We start from the raw sequence: 24,766 nt of genomic DNA, 5'->3' as shown, positions 1-24,766 counted from the left end.
TCGATAATAATAACGATGTAACTTATCTTGTTACGGTCACTTAATGACATGCAAAACGTATTATTTTGAAGTTTAGATGTATTTTGTCATAAATTCGAAATATTGTAATTCGCTAATTCATTAAGTAGGATTAGTTTTATTGCTCTGAAACTATTAAATTCTCTATCTGCTTTTATTACTTATCCCTTATGAAAATGTACATTTTGATCAATAAAGTTTTATGTATATTTACTTGACGAAATTAACAGAAAGTTGAAGGTTTCTTTGTATTTTTTTTTTCTTTTTCATGTCTTTTCGTACAGATTTTCATTCACGAGGGGACCAACTGATTCGTCAAATGGCACACGTATATTAAACTGCCCAAAAATTGCTGTATAATTTAAATACAACAGCGACAAAGAACTTCCAGGAGAATCTTACGACGATTCGTTCCTTTCCACAGGAAAAAAGTGGTGTAAAAACGTAAACTACGTACATTAAATGAATAAAATATAATTCTTGTTATGACGTTATGGAGGAAAAAATCATAAATAAAAAATAAACAAAAATGAAGGTTGTAAACCGAGTTATGTTGTCAAAGATAATGTTTTTCAATTATTTAAGTACGTTGTGAAACTACAATTCATCTGAAATCAGATAATATAATCTATATTTGGCAACTGGCAGTTTTAATTCTGAAACGATGCCAGACATGAACTCATCAGTCAATCAAAAAAAAATGAAGGAGGGGAATAGAAAAAAAAAAGTTAATATTCATACGTATAAATTATTTCAATGAATAATAGATTCTTATCAGTTAAGTCTAAAATAGAACTTTAGAATTAGTCCAGGTTGTAGAGATTTTAATATGTTGACCTATTTAAAATCTGATTTCAGATGAAGTGCATAATAATGTGGCCATTTTGTGTTCAGTCCACCAAGTGAATAAATATTGTTTGTCTGTTTATATTTTAAATGTGTTTGTCCTCTTTTTTTAGTCTCAATGTTTACTCGATATATTCACCAAAATAATATTAATATTCTTATTTAAGTGACCTTTTTTGTATTTAGAATGAATAATTTATTTTTCCAATTTATCTTGAAACTTAACTGTGATTCGCATGTATAAAAACGAATTAAATTTATACAAAATTTTAAATAATTTTATTAGAAAAAAAATAATCAAAAAGATTAAATATATAACCTGTTTCTACTTGGTATTTAATAAAAGAATTCTGCTATAGTTTATTATTTCTATGTAAATGCGGTGCTACATTACAACAAAGGATATTGAAAGCAGACACGATCTCTACAAATTCTTTCTTTTGTTAGTATTGTAATCATATGAAATAAAAAAGAAAAATTTTTTGAAAAAAATAGCAGTAACTAATTCTTTTTTGCTAAATGAATGACGTTTCTTTAGTTAAAATAAATGAAAGAAATGTACAGGTTATTTGAAGATAACAATTTTTATCTTTTCAACGAATATGTTTACGGTGATAATAAATCGCTTGGTGTTGGATTATTAAATTTCTCATGAAGAAAAGAAAATATGTACAAAATTTATATTTTTTACCACAAGAAAATTTATCATCTACACAAAAAATACCCTATCGGTTTTATTAATATCGTGGAGTTTATAAATATAACATTATTAAATGTAGAAAGACTTTTCGTGTAGGTATAATTTACTAGAACTTATACTAAAGACGTTTCAAGATTCTCGAAGTACAATGCACGGATTATTGACATTGAGAACAAAAACCGCAATGATTGAATTCCGGAAATGAGAGTTAAGACTCAGACATTCTGAGTTCCATACAGTCAACGATTAGGTCTATCGACGATTGGTCAAGACAGAAATGTCATACAATGAAACCCCGTTTTCTTCCTTTTCTTTCCTTCTGTCTCATCTATTGGCAATTTATTGATTTCTCGATGGCTAGATTCTGATTACAGACTTGTATTTTTCATTTCTTTCCTGTACTGGTTTCATTTTCGCAATTTCTACGAGATATACAAGATATTATATTACTATACGTATTATTATTTTTTTTTCTCTTTTACTTTGTTATAGATTTTTTTCTTCTTCTTTCTTCTGTTACCGATCTCCTTCGGATGTGGAATGGTTTGAAAATATTTTATAATACGAGATCTGTCTGCTTATCCACCGTAGTGATGGTTGAACTGAAAAATTGAATTGATCCAAAATACAGGTAGTATATAGCTCTGCAAGAATTTTATTGCTCCCTTATCGGCGTATGGATGACTAAAAAGTGGAAAGTAACGTAGTTGCAATTGTTTTATTGCTTGTTTAGGTAGTGCCAGTAAATGTTATATTGAAGTGCGAGGAACCGAACGATGCATATTTGGAATCTTTTGATATAAATTTTTGTTATTTTTTCTAAATTTTTATATTATTGCCGATTTATTGTTTTATAAAAATTTAAAAGTGGAAAAATAATATAGATATAACGAATAGTTTACTTTTTAAACGTAATGTATTTGTTCAATGTATTTATCCCATTAAAAGATGAGATTTTGCAATAAAAATAAACAGGAGGAGAAAAAAAGTAAATTTATATAGCCTATATATAGTAAAGGCTTTTCCTTATTTATGTAAACTAAATGGGATGCGGTGGACTTTTTTACTGAAAAATTGCAAAGAAAATCGAAATGATAGAAGTAATGGGAAAAATTCTTGTTGGACCAAGTGGACAAAGAAGATAATCTTTCATCTTGTAGACCACGTTAAACGCCATTATAATGGTGGCCATGTTTGTTCACTGTGTATCTCGCCCTATCCAACTATCCTAGAGCTGAAACGTTGCCAAACAACGTTATGCCTTGTGGAAGGCAAGTAACATTACAGTAGACCCAGCGAGCGTGCCTCTAGCCTGATAAGGCGTTCAGTGACGCGGCTTGTGAGCGATGTTGAAGTAATCGTTTTGCCATTAAAGAAAAACAGTATTGATCGCGAAATAGAGAACTTGCTTGTGGCTTTCTATTACTGTGGCTTTGGTTAGGTTAACTTTCCAGTTTTACATTACACGGTTCCTAATCATTCAAAAAATCTGCGCCAATTATTTATCGCTCCCACCTTTAAAAATTTGGCAAAGGATCCGTTTTATTTGTCCGTACACGCAACAAAATATCACGTTGCAGGTTATTTTACTTCGCTTCTACTCTGTGTGATTATTCTTAACGAGAGACGATAGCCGTAAATGAGAGAGTACAGCTTATCGAAATCACTAATGGGGAGCAAAATACCAAAACACTTTCAACTAGCAAACTTTCAGATAGAAAATGTGTGCAATTGATGGAGTTAAAATTCCCCCTAGACACGCTGTTAAGAAATAAAACGAGCCTGTTAGCAAAATCACATACGATACCTTCTGACTCTGCTCCAGTCTGGCCGTGGCGCTGGCTGTACAAGCTGACTGTAGACGGTGCCTATCCAACGTGGTAGACTGACATTCGGTCACAGTGGAGAGCGGAGGGCGTTTGTGCTTGCTATGGCTGCTTCTTATACCGCTCTAACTGCAACTGCAAAAAATCTATGGATAATACTTTCATATATAAACACCTATCATCACGTACTAGGTGAGTTTATTTTTTTCGTACGCTTTATCGATCAATTAAAATATAAATAATCGATATATTTACTTTTATAAAACACGTTTTCTTGAATAAAAAAAATTAATTAAAATAACGAGTCACATGTAAATTACTTGAAATTAAATTGCGGTTTCACTAAAAGATTTAATCGTTGGCGTGTTTGCTCATTTAATGCTTCATTTCAGGAGGATTTACAAGTAACAAAGACTACACTGGACCTTATTTTATTACCGAACCTCCTTCCCGCGTTGTGTTTTTAAGTACTCAAGGTATTACTATAGCCTGTAGTGTAAATGGTAATCCTAAACCTCTTGTGATCTGGAAGAAAAAAAGTGGATCAACTGTTGAAAATATACCTGGTTTATTACATGTCCGTCCCGACGGTTCTCTCAATTTTCCTCCTTTCCCCGATGACCATTATAGATCCGATATTCACTCTGGTACTTACAGATGTGTCTCTAGTAATATAGTAGGAACTATTGGAAGTCGAGATGTCGAAGTCAAAGCAGGTAAGTGTCATTTTAGTAATATTAACCATATATTATCCTATTTTATCGACAGAACTAATAATAATAATTATCTATTATTTAACGATTTTATATAAAATTTAGCACTCAAAATTTCTGTATTAAATCATTTTTGTAGTGTAAAAGGAATGAGTTTATTTTATTTGTACAGAATATATTTTTTAAATTATTTCCTTTTTTGTGTTTTCCTTTATTCTAACTTCATATGTATTTTAAAAGTTTTGTAATATAAAAGGCAATATATTTCTAGAGAAATAGAAGCATGCATTCAATACATTGATTTAATAAATAGCATTATTAGTTCTTTTAAGTTGTTTATAAATAAGAAATCAAATGCTTATATTATTCTATAGAATGCTTCCACTGTATAATGGAAAGTTGTAATTTAATTTTATAAACATCAAATGCATGTTTTTGTTTTTTAAATAGAAAAAATATATAATTTAAAAATGTTAAAATAATTAAATTTTTTATTCAATTTTTAAAATTTTAATCAAAATTCCATTCTTATTTTTGTCACTACTTAATAAAATTAAAACGTTAAAATGTATTGGAATTGCAAAATATATACTTGAAGTACATATTTCATGAAAGAGTCAAACAACTTCAGATTTATCTCGGACTTTGCTCATATATCATAACTTGAAACGTTTTTTCCGCTTGGTTGCAAAGTAACTACATACTATCACTAAATGTTGCCAATAGCACTTTTTTAAATCTGACATTTATCGAAGGTGAAAGAAAGAAACCATTTTTCTATGATGTGAACTATGATATTGGCTACAACTAACACTCTAAGACGCAAGAGAGTTTAAACTTCCACCAAACAAGCATTATTTCATGCGTTGGATAGCGAGATAAAACTAGCGAAAAAAATGGCCGAGTTTTATAAAAGCTTTTAAAATGATCCTAAAACAATTTTTTTATACCTCCAAACCATCGTATCAGCTGTTAAATACGAATCAAAATAGGATCTTTGGCGATTAACTAACGATAATTTCTTACTGTAACGCGCACAATACGTGCATAAAAATAATATATATGCCTATATATNTATATTTATTCAAAAAAAAGAGACTAAAAATGTATACATATCGAATTATATAAAATGAAACATAAAGTGAGAAAGAGATGTAAAGATTCGTGATATTTCTATGTAAAATATTCATTCGAATTCGTTTATTTTGCTTCATTTTATAGCATAAAATAACCGGAATATATCCGAATTATCGAACGATTTAATCGATCGTCGACGATGTAAAAAGAATAATAATAATTTTAACAAAAATGAAGTTAAGATAACAAAATAAATCTTGGTTATTTTTTCATTATCTCTCGGATAATTTGAATTTCTAACAACAAATTTTTGATATCAATAAGAAATGTTTTGGTTATTATTATTATTATTATTATTATTATTATTTTATCTTAATGGAATCAAATATAATGAATAGGCCTCTCTAAAAAAATGTAAATAGGTGCATTAAGTAAATCGGAATTTTGTTTTTAGTATGCGCCTATAATTTAAGTCGATTTGAAAGATAAAAGAAGTAATTTCATGTAAATTTAATCTTTCTACGCCAAATTTAATTATTCAATTTGCAATTTGCGAAATATTTACTTTTAATATCATACTTTAGGATAGAAAATGAAATCGGTTCGCTCTTCCTCCAACTTTCCTCGCGATTTTATTCTTTTAAACTCAAAAATTTAGCGATTGTTACGTCTTTAACGGTCGATATGAGTGACGTTTTTAGTCTTTGATGAATACTCTTTATAATGAATTAATTTATCTTTCAAGAAACTAAAGGATATTTAGGAGGAAACGTAATGTTCTTCAGAGATAACGTTATCCTCGCGAGTCTTTAAAACTTACAAGATAAAATAATTGATAGAAATGAATAAATTTATTATAAAAATAATTTAATAAGTCATATTAAATTAATAATATACAACCACATTTACTATAAAACAAATATAAATCCATCTTCGCGGGAGGGGTGGGAGGAGTTTACTCTTTTCTGTTTATAACACAGGATAAATGGGAGGTGTTTATCCGGTTGTAAGCATGGAACCCGTTAATTCGCCAAAATTGATCACGAGGTATCTACAAGGATCTATTCCTCACGAAAGTAAATCGATCCGGTCATAATCTAGGATTCAGGCTCGACCTGGATCGGATGCTGATTAATTATTGATTAATCTATTGTCTGATCTAATTTATCTTATTTAGATCGACTATTATTATTGTTTCAATAAACATAAAATATATACGTTTAACAACAGTAGTTAGAATTAGAATATTTATTAGTCTATTATTAAAAATTCGTATACAGTACAAAAATACCTATATTTCGTAGGCCTATTAATTAATTAATTAATATAATTAATTTACTTAGAGAATTGCTTGGATTTATAATATATTTGATTTCATTATTCTTTTTTGGATATATATAAATCTAAAAGGAATGAATTTCGAGTTGTTTCGTGTCTATCGAGACCTTTAAATTTCTTGTAGATAGGGCCTATAACTTTAGCAAAATTTATACTCGTGAACAAATTAGGAAAAAATAAGTGCGAGTTTCCACTTAAAGAAAAGTTGTTACAGGAAATAGAAAGCGAAAGATATTTCTGTATGTGTCTATTTTATAGAAAATGGAAAAGAAATCGCATCATTCTTTAGTAAATTGTCACCACTGATCTCACTAATCACGTCACATAGAATTTGTTCTTATTTGTTTCCGTCTTACGTTACGGAAACATCGAATATTTTTCGTTTATTTTTTGGTCAATTTCCTTGCAAAAAATACGTAAATTATAAAATATTTTTTCTAATATTTTTACGTGAATGAAAAAATTCGGCCTAAACCCGTTACGGAGTCGATAAATACGCGTAACAAAACGTAACGAAGGAATAACATTCCCATTCGTTAAACCAGCAATAGAAAAAAATATATATATATATATATTCGATAATATATATCNTTTCTGTATGTGTCTATTTTATAGAAAATGGAAAAGAAATCGCATCATTCTTTAGTAAATTGTCACCACTGATCTCACTAATCACGTCACATAGAATTTGTTCTTATTTGTTTCCGTCTTACGTTACGGAAACATCGAATATTTTTCGTTTATTTTTTGGTCAATTTCCTTGCAAAAAATACGTAAATTATAAAATATTTTTTCTAATATTTTTACGTGAATGAAAAAATTCGGCCTGAACCCGTTACGGAGTCGATAAATACGCGTAACAAATCGTAACGAAGGAATAACATTCCCATTCGTTAAACCAGCAATAGAAAAAAATATATATATATATAAGATAGAATATTTCTGATTAAATCTTAAATATTTATAAATAGGAATTTTATACATTTATCAAATGAAATGGAGCTTTAGAGAAAATTCTTTATTACCAGAACACAACAATACTACGATTTTTAAATGATTGTCAAGTGATTTTATTAAATTCAATATTTATATAAAATTATTCTCGAGGTCTATAAATAGTTTAGTGACAAATTGATTTAACGTAAGATGGAACACATTTAAAAAACACTTTTATTATTAAAACGAGTGAATATGAGTAAAGAAAGGAATTTGTTCCGTACAATAAAAGAGTCTTTCGTAATAGCTAGTATAAGCAGAAAAGAATTAATTCTTCGATAAATATTAAAAAAAATCATAGAAAAAAAAATGATATATGTTAAATCTTTCGTTAAGAAGTCAATATTAGTTTAAGCATGGAAAAGTCTGTTCGTGTTGATGGAGAAAATATATTTGAAAAAAAAGAATAATGCCTATATATATATATATTTGTCTTCCACTGGAATAAGCTTTGTAATGATAAAAATTCCAGACAAGCTCCCATTTGTCCAATTCCGAATTTCACGCATGAGGAATTTAATTACCTTGGCTGGTTTTTTCTTTACTTACTAGAAACGTCTATCGAGTCACAATATTTATTTTAGTTTAAGAAACACAGTATGAGCGAGAGAGAGTATCATCAGAAGAGTTTTTGTCCTTGATCCTATTAAAACTGTTTTTTATTTTTCAATGTATACGGGATACCCTGATGTTTGATAAGATAGATCGACAAGTGTCTTATTAAATTCATCATCTGAATTCATTTCATATCGGAATTCAATAACGTTACGACGAAAGTAGACCGTTAATCTTCTATTGACAGTACTATGCTTTCAGAATATTCGCAGAAAATTCATTTTAAGGGGATATACTCACAATTGTCCAGCCAATTCAATGAATATGTAACACACGTGATGGATTTCGTAGCGGTTCCTTACACCTGTTTATAATCACGGGTGTTGAAAACTTAAAATAAATTTAAGATTTTAAATGATTAGTACGCTTTCTGCTTGTTAATAATTAAATATTAAATGTATTGCATTATTTTAAGAGTTTAAAGCAACGCGTCTTTAATTAATAACTGAATTGTATAACAAAATTTAAAATATTCTATTCATGTGAATCAAAATTAACCTTTAAAATATTGAATTATATTAATAAAATTTTATTCGAAAAGCTTTTATTTTTGTTTTTTTATTTGAAATATTTACAATATTTTCAACTCGAATCTGAAATTTCTTCGTCGATTCTTTTATATTTAAAGAATAGTTTTCAGTAAACAAACTTACTTTAGACGTATTACTTTTTACAAATGAGCAAACAATGTGATAAGAAAAACACATATATACTGTGTATATTAATATATACAATCAATTTGTTTTATGACGACTGACATTTTCTTTATTTTACTTCTGTTAGATTTATTCTTTAAAGAATATATTTCTATAGTTTTCTTTAGTTCATATTTCTGTTTCTCTATATTTTTGCTAGTTATACAATAATGCATGTAATAGTAATAATGATAATAATTCATTCCTCCCCTTTTCTCTCTCTTCTTCTCGTGGATTTATAAGAAAAGTGGAAAGTAAATCTTTCGTGAAAAATATTTAGGATTAAAATTTCCAAGTAAATAACTTTCATAGAGCATGTTATAAATAATACGCTACAAAATATAACATCAATAAAAAATTCTCGACACGGTGATTATCTTTATAAACAAGTATAGTTACATTTTTAGAAATTTAACTAGAAATAAAAAAAATATGTGATACAGATATTAAAATTTTTTATAAATTATGTATTTAAATAGTCATTAGAAAGTTTCAAATCCTAAAGAAAATTCATAAAGATAAGATATGTTATTAAGATGTGGAAGTTTTAAGTATATCTCCCATTATTACAGTATTATTTATTATAGCATTATTAAAGAAAGCTCAGAAGAAACCACTTAACTAGTAGCACAGTTTATCTTCTGGTATTTTATAGTTGCTAGTTGTGTAAGCTTTGCTTTCTCGAGTAAAAAATATTTTGAAAAGCACTTCTCTGAAATCGTCTTACATAGTATTCGCTATCAAGGTTTTTATAATCCGCAGCATGTCTTTAGGGAGAATGGTATTGAAGGAGCTCTAATATTTACGAGAAGTGCCAACAGTCAGTAAAATAGATAAGGAATAACAAATATTACCGAATGTCACACAGACGTTATTTGCACAAAGTCAAAATCATGAATCATTTCGAGTAGGGCTCGGAAGAATACCCCTGTCGAAATGCGATAAGTTCAAGGTACGAAACGATAAGAAAAAGGGAAAAAATATATATATAACTGATCGAAGTTCTCCTTTTATTCTTCTATTTTTCCTAGTTACGCCACAGACTTACGACATTGTCGTATACGACAACCACGTTCCATTAGGTAACACTGGTGTCCTCAAGTGTCACATTCCTGCTTTGGGCAGCCACATCCTAGAACATGTTGGTTGGCTTACTGATGATGGATTGACTCTATTGACTCAAAAGGAGCGCGGTGAGTTACTGACTTTATTTTTCTTTCTACTAATTTTTAAATTAACTTTGTCTCAAAGATTTCGTTATTGATTAATGTCGTTATAGGAAGAATTTTTATATAATTATTAATATTAAGGCTTTTATTAAAATGTAAGTTTAATAAAAATAAAAATATTCAGTAAAACTTTCTTACTAACAGATGATATAACGTAACGTTGTCTGAAATTTAAAAAGTTTTATATTTACGGAATATCGAAAATGTATAATAATTGGAAAAGTCTTTTCTATTAGAAAATAAATTATAGATATTCTGTAAATTGAGACTTCATCTGAACGACCTCATAGGTCAACTCATTAACAACTGCACACATTCTCTTCCGATAGGAAGTTCGTTATTGATAACGTCTAGAATAAACAAGACTGATGATATCATTAGATAAAAGAAAAAGTGCTGTATGTTTTAATCATCACAGGTTACATCAGAAAGAAGTACGAAGCGTTTAGAAGTGGAACACTCCATGTGTTTAACGTTGAAAGAAAAGACGGTGAACGTAGATATCGTTGTCAAGTCGAAAACACTCTTACAGGAGAGAAAATTCTCAGTTCAAACTGGGGAAGACTAAAGGTTTCAGGTGACTAGAAATCAACATTTAATTTAAAAAATATATACTTAAAGACTTATTTTAAAATAAACTTACGGATATCGATATCATAATCGTCTTCGTGATATAAATGGAGTTTATTAAATTGGCTTCCTTTAATTTAAATTAGATTATTTTAAACATTTTAATTGAGAATGTTACTAAATATAACTAAGTTAGTCGTGACATACTATAAATTTTGAACTCATTTTGGAGTTGTAAAATTCGAAAGACGAACATCTGTCGTTTCGCAATTTTTGGAACATCTTGCGTGCAATCGAGCATCTAAAATGTAATCTATCCAGTCAATCTAAATAATTAATTTCAATATTTGCACTTCTATTATGTCATCGGAAGAGACAAAATAAATTATCTTGCAACAAACAACCTACATTTACATATTATTGACTTATGCGAGAGAATATTTTCGTTCAACAAAAAAAAATGATGANTATATATATATATATAAATAAATAATAATAATAAATATATAAACTTGTAAGCTGTTTGTAATATTAAGCATATTATTTAGAATTTGTATAAATTTAATAGGATTGTCAGTTATAATAACCTCGGGGCGATCGCATTAAAGATGTATTTTCTAGTTATATTTTAAGAAATTTCTTACTTAATAAAAGCTTGGTAAATTAAGATAAAAGTGTCTTATTTTAAATAATAATCTCACGATTTATAATTTTGATTGAATTAATTTTTATTTGGTGTTTTAATTTAATCCATTTATTGCGGAACATTTTCCCAATGACATTCCACGTCGGAAGGACACTAATTTCGATAAATTTAGTTAATTTAATAATACAACAATCAAGAAAATAAAGTGTTATTTGAAATTTCTTCTAATGAATTAATTAAATTTAGATAAATTAATTAGAAATTCACTTATTTAAATTTTATTGGTATAATTGATATAATATCTTTTTTTTCCCCTCGCAATAAGAGTGTAGATATATAGATAGACCCTATAAATAATTCTCTAAATTAATATAACTTTTCACTTAACATATTCTTCTATTCCCCATGCTCGAAATTTAACTGAGATTCTTTTAATTAATTCACCTCCTTCAGGAATATTTCCTTTAAGAATATCTCTTAAAATAGAATTAAGTGTTCCAGAAAAGGTAATAATTCTATAATAAGACGATTAATTTTTATTAATTACCTCTTGTAACGTAATATAGATTCAGCAGAATAAATATATACTACGATTTATAACAGAAAATTATTATATTTTAATTAAAGAAATATGTTTCTAGCGTAGAAATTCCCACTGACGGTTCGTCTGTTTATCTGTCTGTCTTTCGTTAATCTCGAAAACTGAGTTAGTTAGATGAAAATCTAAACAGGATATAGAAAGTGTATGGGCTGATAAGTCAAATTAACTAATAGGCTTGATTAAAAGTCTTTTTTTTAAATTAAAATATTAAATATTACGGCCCGACATAGTGACGATGTCGCGAATTTACAATGGTAGATATTGTTTCAGGTGTCTATTCGGTTTCTTTATATTATTAGGTAATTTTTTAGATTGTTTTTTTTTAGTTTATATACGGAGATTAATAAAAGAAAATTAAATGTATTTTTGGATTATAAATTGATTAACTCTCGATCTAATATTTAGAAAATTAAAAGCCGAATTTCAGCTGAATCGATAGCTTAAATTTAACATAAATTATTTATTTATAACTTTAAACATTTGGGAATATTTTTACTATTATTTCAATACATAATTAAATAACTACAAATTGAATTTATTGCTCAAGATATTTACAAAAATGACAGAAGAAAAAACGACGAATTTATACATTTAGCTTCAACTTACTAACAAATTAAGGTATAAAATTAATATTCTGTACCGTACAGAATGGCTCCGAGTTTATTGAAATTCCTTATATATATAGGATTTATAAATATTTAAATAATTTATTTAGTAAAAAAAATTCGCATATTTAATGATTTATAAAAATTATTAAACAAAAACAAAATACAATTCATATTCATACAAACGAAGGGAGAATGCAACAATTTTAAAATAAAATCATTAAATCTTCTATAAAATGGACAAAAATATAAATATATATATAAATTTGCAAGCTTTATAATTATATTTTCATACTTATATATGCACTATAATTTTAAAAAATATATACATATTAGCCTTATAAATGTATAATCTACTATACAATTACTCTTACTTGACAACTAATGCTAAGTTATTTTTTTTTTCTAAATTTAAATTAATTAAGAATTATTTTCACATCTAATAAATGGAAAATACATTTTAAACTTTCCTTATTCTTCATTTAAAAAGAAAAACACTCACGTAAACAATTAAAAAAAGAAATTTGCAAGATAAAAACTCTCTTAATAATAATAATAATAATAAGTCTATTTGTAACGTAATTATATATTGATTACTGGTTTTAACATTGTTAATAAAAGTTCTTATCGAATTTTATAAATGTAATTATTAAAAAAAGACAGACTTATCTTTATTTTTTTAACAGAAGCTTTTATGTTATTTTTATTTTATGAAAGAAAAATATAACAAGAAGAGTTTTCACTACGACGAGAAAATTTAATTTTGTTTGTGTCGATACAACATAAGCAGACAATGTAGTTTGCAAGAGAATCTATTTACAGCTTTTATATAATTTTATATATTTATTCAAAAAAAAGAGACTAAAAATGTATACATATCGAATTATATAAAATGAAACATAAAGTGAGAAAGAGATGTAAAGATTCGTGATATTTCTATGTAAAATATTCATTCGAATTCGTTTATTTTGCTTCATTTTATAGCATAAAATAACCGGAATATATCCGAATTATCGAACGATTTAATCGATCGTCGACGATGTAAAAAGAATAATAATAATTTTAACAAAAATGAAGTTAAGATAACAAAATAAATCTTGGTTATTTTTTCATTATCTCTCGGATAATTTGAATTTCTAACAACAAATTTTTGATATCAATANACAAACTTGCCCGGCATGCCGAAGTTGCCCCGGTCTCCCCTAAATAGGTCAAAATTTTATTATTATATAACACTTATATTTCTAAATATATAATTTTTTTTAATGTATCTCTATTTAGATTTGTATGCGTATTCGCCATTTTATTACTTTGGTTACTTGTTTAGTCTCAATATATAAGAAATATGAGCGTAATTGTAAGAATTCTTACAATATTAAAAAAAAATTATCAATGCAATACTGTGAATCTATGAATTTAAATTGTTGAATCTGTGTAATTTATTTAAGAGACTGCTTCATTATCAAGCTAAACGTGTATAACGCATCTGATAAAACACACTGATGATAATTGGTGTGTTGTTAATCTGTAAAATACTGTAATGCTGTACAGTACACCAATACGTCAATTCGACGTCATTTTTACGTTTACTTATTATAACAAAAGTACAGATTTGACGTCAAAACGACGTAAGAGTATACACTATAATGACAAAAGGAATGTGTGTGTTTTTTTTTATCTGTCTTCTTTTCCGTAACGTTTTGTGACGGACAAAATTGGAAATGCCACTCAATTAATTGAAAATATATATTGAAAAATTAATTTCCTATCGATAAAATAACTTTTAATAAAATTTGAAAACAAAAAAAAAATACATTTTCAAAATTGATTTTATCGTTTTTATCTTGAAATTGAGAATCGAATTCGAAAGAATTTTAATATTTGAAAAGGTTCATTGATAAATGAATGTTAAAATTATTATTTTTTTTAATGTCTAAAATCATGGAATTTGTACTAATAAAATTCGATCAAATGGATATATTTATATATTATTCAAGAAATATAAGTTAAAAATAAAATATAAAAGAATCGTTTTTATATTAGAAATAAATAATAAATAAATAAATATATATATATATATATATATTTTAATTAATGAAATTCACGAAAAACATTCACAAACTTCCATTATAATATTTTAGAATGTCACATTGACCACTGAATTATTCAATGCCAATTCACACAATTTATTAGATTTTCTATAGAGGATGTGGATGGAGTTTAGTGGCGGATTACCTAATAGGTGCACTAGGCACGCGCCTAGGGCCTCGTCGTCTCGAGGAGCCTCAAAAATTAATTAAATAGCATAAAGATAATTTGCTTCTAAAACTTTGGTAAACGTTTAAAAAGTTTATATTATTAATATATCAGTCAATTTGGAACTAATTATTTTAGGTTTAAGTCTTAAATTACGCTGCTGGCCAAGTTAAAATGCAACATCACGAATGAAGCTTCCATTGTTTCAATATTTATAGTCTATCATGGTGTTTTATTTTACTTGGCCAGTAGTGTATAATAATATAGTAAAAAAAATTAAGAGGAAGAGTAGGAACGAAAAAGAACCGCGTAGTCTTTCTATTAACGCGTAAAATTTCTTAAATATTTCGAGATGCCAGCGTAATAAAAAGAAAATAGAGTATTGTATGTCGATTATAGAAACCAAAAAGTAACGTTAAAAGATACAGTTTACTTTTAAGAATCGACTGTAGATGGCGGAAGTGTTATGTACTGTACAGTAGTAAAACTTAACCTTGCAATGAATGGCCTGGGTCTCACAGACCCAACCGACTTTTGAAGTATATTTTCGTTATGTATTTACATAGATAGGCATTTAATATTACACATACCTTTCTACTTATGGTGGTATTACAAATTTATGTAAAAATCAAATTGAATAATTTTACTGTGCCGTGGCTAGAAGACAATTTGTCTGTCTGTCAGATCCAGGGCATTCATTCCTGAAAATTTTCAAGGCCATTCACCGCAGGGTTAATCATTCGACCGTCAAGTTCGAATTATACTAACAGAAATACTTTTAAACAGAATCTTAGAAAACCTTACATTTTTCGATTTTATCATAGTATATAAATATATATATATATATATTCGATAATATATATCCTAATATAGAAGAAGAGTAAAGTTTAGGTTTAATAAATTCAATACTCAAATAATAAAAAGAAAAATATTTGCAAGCATCTGGAACAATATTGAATATTGTAATTGTTAATAAATAAATCGTGATCACTCGTATTATGAAACTATTTTTTTTTTCAATAAGATCCTGCACATTATCCTCTATTTTTTCAAGTATAAATTTTGAATCAATTGTTTTTTTTTTAAATCAATTATTCTATTAAATCAAATTCAATAAAATTATATTGCTCTATTATATTATAAGTTGTTCTCTAGGAGGACTCTTAAGTCATTTATTTTTGATTTAAACAGCTGAAAAGTTTATATCGAGTATTTATAGACAAAAGATTTTTCTAAGAGGATTAGATAAACCTTTTATATATTTTTTGACATTGCATTTTAGAAAATTTAACTTGTCTCGATGCTCCTCGTATAGGCTATCTGGAGTAATATAAGTTATAATTTAATATTAAATACTTCCTACAAGAATGATGATGATGATAATACAAAAATTTTTATATATTTTTCTTATAATTGTAACGTATATTAAATAGTTCATTAGTAAATTACAGGATATTTATGAAAAGGATGAATGGTTCATTACTTCAAGGATCAGGGGAGGTTTTTTGCTATTTCCTCCGAAGAAAAATGTCTAAAGTTAATTCCCTAATTCATATTCGTTTAGGCTTTTTGAAGCTAAAATATGCCACTAGTATATTTATAATTCTATCCAGTATAAAACTATTATATAAAAGAATTCGTAAATACTTATATAGCATTCGTAAAATAACTATTTCATCTAATTATCTTTACACTTCATTCATATAAGTGATGTTATACTTATATATTTATTAGTTAATTAGCCTACTACCTTTTGTTATTATGGACTAAAAATATGTTTTTTAGATAAAATATTTTCTAAATTATAAAATTTGCCTAATTGTAAAGTGAAAAGAATTAAAATATCGAACTTAATTGTTTGATTTTATTATATAAGTTATAGTTTACTTTAAGAAAATTTAATTCTCATAAAGCAATTTCATAAGTAGAGAGAAACATAAATTTATTTTCGTCGTTTGTTACGAGGACAAATATGTAAGGAAGTGATTGGTTAGACAATGAAGAAAAACAATCAACTAATCGCTAACAATTAATCATAGTTTTATTAGGCCTATTCCAAATGTGTTACACACACTTAACAAAGAAAAAAAAAACAAAACAACAGACAATAACCATTAAATAATGCCATATAAATAAGAACTGTCGTGAAAGATTAACAATGAAAACGTCACACGAAATATATTGTCATCAAGGAAAACTGGAAGAATTTAAATTTATAATTATTAATTAAATGTCCATAAAATTTAATTATATATTAGAGTTAGTAATTAGGTTTTGAATAGGAATATCTTTTCTAGAATTGAAATAAGACATCTTATACTTGACTAATTGACATAGAACGAAGAAGATAACGAAAAATAATGGCATGTTTAATTAGACAAATTAATTTTGAACACAGGAAATGATTCTACTATTCCTGCGCGTTAATTAAAACTGTGAAATGAAGTAATTATAAGGAACTAAAACCAATTAATTAAGCAGAACTCGAGAAATGCCGAAATTTTAAAATGGACGAAACATTTTCTGTACTTTCGAGTTACGATCATCCGTAGAAAATTTTCCAGAGGGGTAGGAAGCTTGTAAACAAATAATTATATCAATACATTTTTACTTAATTATTTAATTTTGGGGGGTTTTTTCCACGTTAGATTAAAGAATACAATGCTGAATCAGTGTCCCATTATCAAGGGTGTAAGGTTATATATAGTTTGTGGAAGTTTTTACTCGATTCCAGGAGGTTCAGATGCATTTTATGCTTCCTTCTGTAGTCCTCGATGTTTCGAGTAATTAAAAATAATACTTTAAGACTATTTCAAACAGGAAAACGAAGATATAAGATGAGATATAAACTTTCTCAACAGAGATCTTCACTTCATTTTTCGAAAATTAATTCAAAAATCGATCTTTCGTTAAGTTTCTCATAGCCTAAAGCCGCAAAGTATTCTTGACACAGAAATAATTAATTAGACAAACTTCCTTTCCCCCTAAAAATTGTTAATAGAATAATTGATTAGCAATAATTCAGTGAAATGTGTTTATCTTTCGCGTTATAAAAATATCTAATTAAATTTATTAATTTATTTTGCATTTCATTTTATATTTCGAACACGAAGAAGATTATTCAAAAAGTAAAAATATTTAATTTAAATTAATCTCGTATATAATCACTCGAAAACGACTTTAGTGTATTAAAAATGTATTCAATAATTTATTAAATCGATCGAATTAGAAATTAATTTTAAAATTCTCGTTTAAATTCCAATAAATCTCGATTATTTCTTCATGTAATTTAACAGTTAATGGTAATTAATTAACTGTTTCTAAACCATAAATACCGCGTGAGAGATGGAGAAAAAAGGAAAAAAAAAAAGCTTAAAAATCATTTGAGAATATATTGATGCCACTAAAAGAATTTTAAAAGTGGTTTCTTTGGGATAAACTTCAAAAGGTACCGCATTTGGACGAATAGAAACGAATCTTATTTACTAAAGACTTATCAAAGAGATCTGTATCTATTGGTTTTTCATTTCTGATCTTCAAGATAAAACTATTCATAATAGGTAAATATCATTTTCAATAGATTCGTATGAATAGAGTCGTTGAATATTAATAAAAATAACATAAACACCGTTTTTTCTTTTTTTTTCCTTTAAAAAAGTTCACTTAGAACATATTTTATATACATTTTTAAAGTAAATATCGAATTGGATTTATTATTTAAGTAATTAACACTAAAATAGCTATTAGAAAAATATTAAAAAATTACTTATTTAATACTCATAATAAATATTTATTAAAACTTTCTTCTTCTTATTTTTTAAGCTGCGAATCTCTTTGTATGAAGCATCATCTTATACTTTATTTATTGCATTTTTTTTGGTACAAAATAATTATAATTACGAAGGAATAAAATTAGATATTTAATGATGTAGATACGATGATTTATTACACTTCATAATGAATTTAGATAAATAAAAGTTGTTAAAATTCTCTATAACAGTGTTTCTCAAACTTTTTAGACTACCTTTTTTTTTAGTGTCTATATATATATATATATATAGTAAAACCTGTCCAAAACGGAAACCTGACTAAACGAGAAAAATTCTTAAAAATACACCGATTTTCTGTGTTAAAAAAATCTGTTCTGAACGGAAACATGCCAAACAGAATCGTACGAGTCCGGTTTACACAGGTTTTATTGTATATATTTTTTTCAAAATGAATTTTTGTCTCTTCCTTTCAACATCCCTATCATCCCTTGCTTCTCAGCATCCTCCTGAATCTTCTACCATCCTCAAGAGAGCGACAACACCCACTTTCTCTAGAAGGACACAGCACCGCACTTCAAATCTTTCTCACTAGAATGACGTACTGTATATAAGTTACTAGATTTTTACACTTAATTATCTGTTTATTAAGTTGCTAATCTGAAGACTATCGCGTTTTTTTTTTTGCTTAATAATAACCATAAAATACTCGATTATCCGATAAATTATCAAAGTAAACGAATGATTTAATCGAAACTAAACGATTTTGAAATAAAATATCGAAATTACGTGAGAAATATTTCACTCGTCTTTATAGAATTTAATATTTTCCATGCAAAATACATATCTGTTTACCTACTTATTGTATTTATAGAAGCGTGAAATGATTATGCAATAGGCTATCTGTCGAGACAATCAATCTAATAATATCCTAATTAATCAATAATTGTCGCTAAAACATTACGTAGATTAGTATTGCAATTAAATAGTTTCGTTTCTAGTCGTGTAAACGTTGATTATATATCTTAAATAACTAATAAATTAAGAAAAACAATTGGGAATTTAGTATTTATAATAGGCCTACTTTAATATTTTTCTTGACACAATTGATTATTCGTAATTAATTACATGAAATTGTTAACTATATTCATTTATTTCTAAAAAAATTAGCGAGTTTAGGCTAAAAAATTTGTCTCAAATTTTATTATTCGATTAGATCAATGCGAAGAAACTAGGGGAGAGTTGGAAACTTCTGGAGAAAACACAGGCCCGTAATGGTTCCTGCACTTATAAATAAGTGTTATTTTTGGCTAACATAAAATAAAATATTTAACACTGTTTTTTTTAATATGTAAACACTATACTTATTTCCTTTGTTTAAAAAAAGAATGGCAAAAAAGGCCCGCTCTACTCCAGACCCATAGTCTACAATCTATCTATGACCCTGATAGAATTTAACAGTTCTAAAATTTCTCTGAAATAAATTAACATAGAAAAATACGAAAGAAATATATATTTACCAAAGAAATTACTTCACATCTATGTTATGTTAACCTTAACATTGCTTTATGTATCGATTTGATTAAAAAAAATTACCAAGATAGAGAATGTTTTATATGTAGTAACACGAAACTTCTACATCAGAAAGAAGGTCTCCGTATATAAATAATATTAATGTTATTATCAGAATTACTCGTAGATAATCGCAAATTTATATAAAAAGATATAAGTTAATATTTCGCAAATAACGTGAACACTTTAAGTGACCCATTTCTAGAGCAATATTTTAATTTATTTCTCTTTCGATTTTCGTTTGTTTACAAATAATCAATAATGTCTCAGTAGAAAATAACAACGTTATCATATTTTATCTTCCTTTCTCTTATATTTTGAACAACAGGAAATGAAGATAAATCCGATTATTGGCATATAGGCCTATTTGAAAAATGCCGTAATGGTGCTCAAAGCTATTTTCAGAGTACGTGTCAGAACATTTATAAATTGTATCCCCTTTTTTTTCTTCTTAATTCACGCTTTAGAACTATTTTCTAAGTTATGGTCGACATTTTGTAAACAACTCTCTGTGATGATAAGAGTCAAATCAATCTAGAGATCATCATCCATCATCAACAGATTCCCAATAATTATTAGACAATTTCCTCGTAAGGAATGTTTTAATTTGGAATATTTTGTGTCAAAAATTGATAATTTTTATGTATTTATTGCCAATTTTATTAATTTAAGACAACATAAATTTAGGAGTAATCTAAGCAACGTACTGAACTAATCTCTTAACATTGCAACACAACCTAGTACACTAAATGAATAGCTAAAGCTATTAATTAATAAACAATCAGTAAAAACGTAATGTATAAAGCACAATTTTACTAAAAAAGAAATCAAAGTCCCTTCAGAAATGATAACTTTTGGGGTTGAGACAGATCCAAATCCATAGGATTAAATGCTTACAGCACTTGATATATAATTATATCATTAAAAATCAAATATAAATCATTTTTCATTAACAAATGTATTAATATGTCATTTAAATAATATAAAAATAAATAAATATTTATTAAATAATATATTTTCTGCAGCACTTCATGTTTTTATACAGAATTTACAGGCAGATTTCATTATTCTTAACGCCGAATTCCTATTATTTAAGTTATTATTAGAGAGAGAGAGAGAAAAAAAATAAATAAATTCCAAAGAAAAAGAATGGAAAACAATAAAGAAAAGTATGATAATTCTAAACAAAAGATTTAGTTTTTAACATTGATTATTTTTTCATATTTTCTAGAATTCATCTAATCATAACTGCGGGCAAGTGACTAATAAAAATATCAAGATGCTTTTGTTCTTTCCTTTCTTATTTTTTAATTTTTTTTATTATTATCTTTTGTATACAAGCGAATCTGTAGATAGTTTGTGGCCATATTCTGATTATGTTGCAAGAACGAAATAAGGTGATTCGATGGGCATCGGATAATAAATTTATAGATATTGGCGATTAGAAGAAGCAGTTTATGTAATTGAGTGAAGACAATGTCGAGTAAGGGGGATAGTGGAATGATGGGAGGGGCAGCATTAATGTTGTAAGAGATGCAGTAAGGGATCTACAGCAGATTTAGGAGGAGGGAATACAGCTAGAGGCTGGAGCAAAGAGGCAATATTACCAGACGATATATTATTATTATTTTCTTTTTTTTTCCTGTGGTGCATTGTTTTCTTTTTATCTACAAGATTAAATTTTTAATCTTCTTGAATGTTTGTTGGTTATTTCTTTTCATTAAATGATATTTTTTCTCGTGAATCAAATAAATGAATGAATGAAATCTAATAAAGGGACATTTCCTTTCTTCTTCTATTATTTATTAACTTTGTAGTAATTAATTAACATTAGAAATATAGTGATTTGTTTTTGTTTTTAGATATTCGACAATGTTAATAATATTACAACTTATTTTAAATATCGAATAAATTAAGAAGTAAATTTAAAAATCGAAAACCAAACCAAAAACTATGGAATTAATTTAAAATGATTCATTTTCCGATAGTGTGTGATTACGAATTATATATATTTAATGCCGTTAATAATAGATGAGAAAATCACAGTAAATAATAATAATAATTAAGATAGAGGGCAAGTTAATCCTTACGAAACTAAGAGAAAGTTCATTAGATCTTTATTCGTAGGCAAGTAGAAGAGTACGAGTTATCCTTTCAGCCGTTTAGCCATTCCTCCAGAGGATAATACTGCTCTTGTCCAGATACCCTCGAGTAAAGCTCTAATGAGCTTTCTTTTACTTTCATCGAGTGTTGTCATCAAAATACGTCATTTTAGACATTGTTAAAAAGAAAGTAATAAGCTCCTATCATCTCCCTTCTGATGGTAGTTTGCTAAAATAATTCACCATTGGATCGATTAGACAGAAAGATTTCAGATATAATCATTATCCTCAAGCTGATTGATCGCGCTAAAAACTTATAAAAATGTGTATTAACTTAACAAAATTAATTAATTATTTTTTCGGATATTCTTATTTAAAATATTTAAATAAAATGCTAACAACTTACTTTTTTTTTTCCTTCCCTGTATCTGATCTATCAATTAATTATTCAATTCGCTCTTTAATATTTAATGCGAGTTCGAATCCAATTAATTCGTTAGTAACCACAATAAAAAAATCTGGAGGCTTTAATAAATTGTTACGTATTATTTTATTATTTATAATAATTAAAATAATCGATAGAAACTTTAAGTTTTAAAATAAATTTTAATGTATGATACACAATGAATGGAAAATCTAAGAAGGAATTCAACAGAAAGGAAATTCGGGAGTAGAATTAATCGGAAATCAATTTTAAAATATTATTAAAATAATTATAATGTTTTTATAAGTTAAAATAGCATGTAAAATATAAAAGAAATATTATTAGACAGGAGGCTTATACGTTTACTATTCATGAAAATAAGTGACAATAGCATTGTTACTGTCAAGAAGAATTGTTAGTCTATAATCTCTTACACTTTCAGCTATATTTGTGAGGCAATTTAACCCCGCTTTTACTACCTGATTATTGAAAAAAACGGTTGTTAAGCGAGCATTTGTAAATCGAACTTTAATTTCACGTATGTTTAATAGAATAAATTAAGATTGTATTTCTAGAAATAAAACTTTTAACTATGTACTATACCACGCCGAAGTGGTTAACAAAATACGTTATTTAATTACATTTCATATAATTAGATTAGTAAACTTATAACGAGCGTAACACATGCGGGTTTATTTATTGCAACGATACTATTTTAATCGATGATCTCACTCGAAAGATTCTTAATTTTTTTTTTTTTTTTAGGAATAATTAACTTTAAAATTTAGGTTTTTATGAGATTTGATTTAATTTAAATTAATGAACCAATTTAAAATCTGTCTGTGCTTTAATAAATGGAAAAATAACATCAATTCTTAAAAGTTTAATTTTATATTTCAAAATAGGGCCATAGAATCAAACAAAATACTTAAATTTTTCATAAATTTTGTATTAAAATTAAAATTTATTTCATTTTTACATCATATCGAAATATTTCTTTTCTTAAAAATACGAAAAATAAGCTCATTTCAGAACTGTTAGAATACAAAGCCTATTGTCTTCGCCTGTATATCTAAGAAAGAAAACCCTCGAATTGCCATTTTAGGGTTTTCTTTCTTACTACTTTAGGGATATTCTAAATTAATACTTTAGGGAAATCTATCTTTATATTGAAGATTAGTATAGGCCTACACGTGTTTTCTACTGACATTGTCACGAACTTTACACTTAAGGAACGACTTTAATACTTCTTAACACCATAATATCCTATATTAAACTTTATATCTTTTCTACTACAATTTATTAAATTAAAAAAATTGATTTTTTTTAAATTTATGTAATTAATGGAATGCACTTTCGGAAGTGAAATCAAATTAGAGCAGACAGAAAATGGTTTAATATTTATAAAGTAGACTATAGAATTAGAGAGTCAAAATTAAATATAGCCCGAATATTATTTTACACAAATTACTTTTAGATAGCGAATATGTTAAAATATTTATATTTATCGTTTAAATATATTAAATACATTACTCGATAGTTTTATTTATTAGCGATACTCACGCGCGACATCCATTAATATTTGGACAATAGACGAACAATACACTTGATAAAATAGTGTTTAGTCGGATCGAAATTAACTCCGAAAATATATAAAAATTATAGAAATTAAAACCGAGATTTTGATCAAATTAACGAATAAATCGGGATTCTTTTATTTATTATTTTAAACGTGGCATGAACTGTGTTAGATGTCGGCGGTAGGTATATAATTCGTTTAATCCGATTCTTTCATAATTGAAGGTAACGATCTCTTACAGAGCTCGTTAAATATAAATTAACAGAGGCCATTTAGTGAGGCATCCATCGTCGCGTCACAGCACGCGTCTGACGCGTACTTAACTCGCAATACTAATGATCTGTGCGCTCGGTTGTTGATAAAAAAAAACTGGCAGTGTTATAAGTGTGAGGGCCGTATCTACCGAACTAATACTCTGATTTTACTGAAAATTTCTAGAAATATTTACCCGAAATACCTAAACTTTCCTGCAAAATTTCATAAATTTTCGACAAAAGGCACAGGAGTTATTAAGCTCTAAATTGGGTAAACAGAATCGCGCCCTGTACAGTACATCCATACAAACAGAAAAAAGAATCCCCAACTTTTGTT

General features: G+C 27.0%; 2 protein-coding genes across 2 annotated transcripts in view; both read left to right on the top strand.

Annotated features, from left to right (window-relative positions):
• Nucleotides 1–1,025, top strand: part of LOC111616681 (Down syndrome cell adhesion molecule homolog) — a 191,291-nt gene extending 190,266 nt beyond the window's left edge. The window contains exon 26 of the mRNA XM_023358064.1: nucleotides 303–1,025. Coding sequence (XP_023213832.1) covers nucleotides 303–355 — 53 coding nt within the window. The 3' untranslated portion in view covers nucleotides 356–1,025. The remainder of the gene's footprint in view (nucleotides 1–302) is intronic.
• Nucleotides 1,026–1,142: 117 nt separating this feature from the next.
• On the top strand, nucleotides 1,143–10,638 carry LOC111616810 (Down syndrome cell adhesion molecule-like protein Dscam2). Its single transcript, XM_023358174.1, has 4 exons — nucleotides 1,143–3,582; nucleotides 3,783–4,106; nucleotides 9,856–10,017; nucleotides 10,472–10,638. Exons 1-4 carry the CDS (start codon nucleotides 3,495–3,497, stop codon nucleotides 10,636–10,638), a joined length of 741 nt encoding a protein of 246 aa, XP_023213942.1. The 5' UTR covers nucleotides 1,143–3,494.
• The last annotated feature ends 14,128 nt before the right edge of the window (nucleotides 10,639–24,766 follow it).

Source organism: Centruroides sculpturatus, unplaced genomic scaffold (assembly GCF_000671375.1).
Source record: "Centruroides sculpturatus isolate CEXI.00-Female unplaced genomic scaffold, Cexi_2.0 scaffold24, whole genome shotgun sequence".
Classification (NCBI taxonomy): domain Eukaryota; kingdom Metazoa; phylum Arthropoda; class Arachnida; order Scorpiones; family Buthidae; genus Centruroides; species Centruroides sculpturatus.
Note: the sequence above shows the minus strand (reverse complement) of the source record. Positions and strands in the feature narration are given on the sequence as shown.

Bases quoted from the DNA above. Each gene is read 5' to 3' on its own strand.
- LOC111616810 (XM_023358174.1), top strand. From the start codon at position 3,495: ATGGCTGCTTCTTATACCGCTCTAACTGCAACTGCAAAAAATCTATGG. The intron at 3,583-3,782 runs GTGAGTTTATTT...GCTTCATTTCAG, and splicing joins CACCTATCATCACGTACTAG to GAGGATTTACAAGTAACAAA. The intron at 10,018-10,471 runs GTGAGTTACTGA...TAATCATCACAG, and splicing joins ATTGACTCAAAAGGAGCGCG to GTTACATCAGAAAGAAGTAC.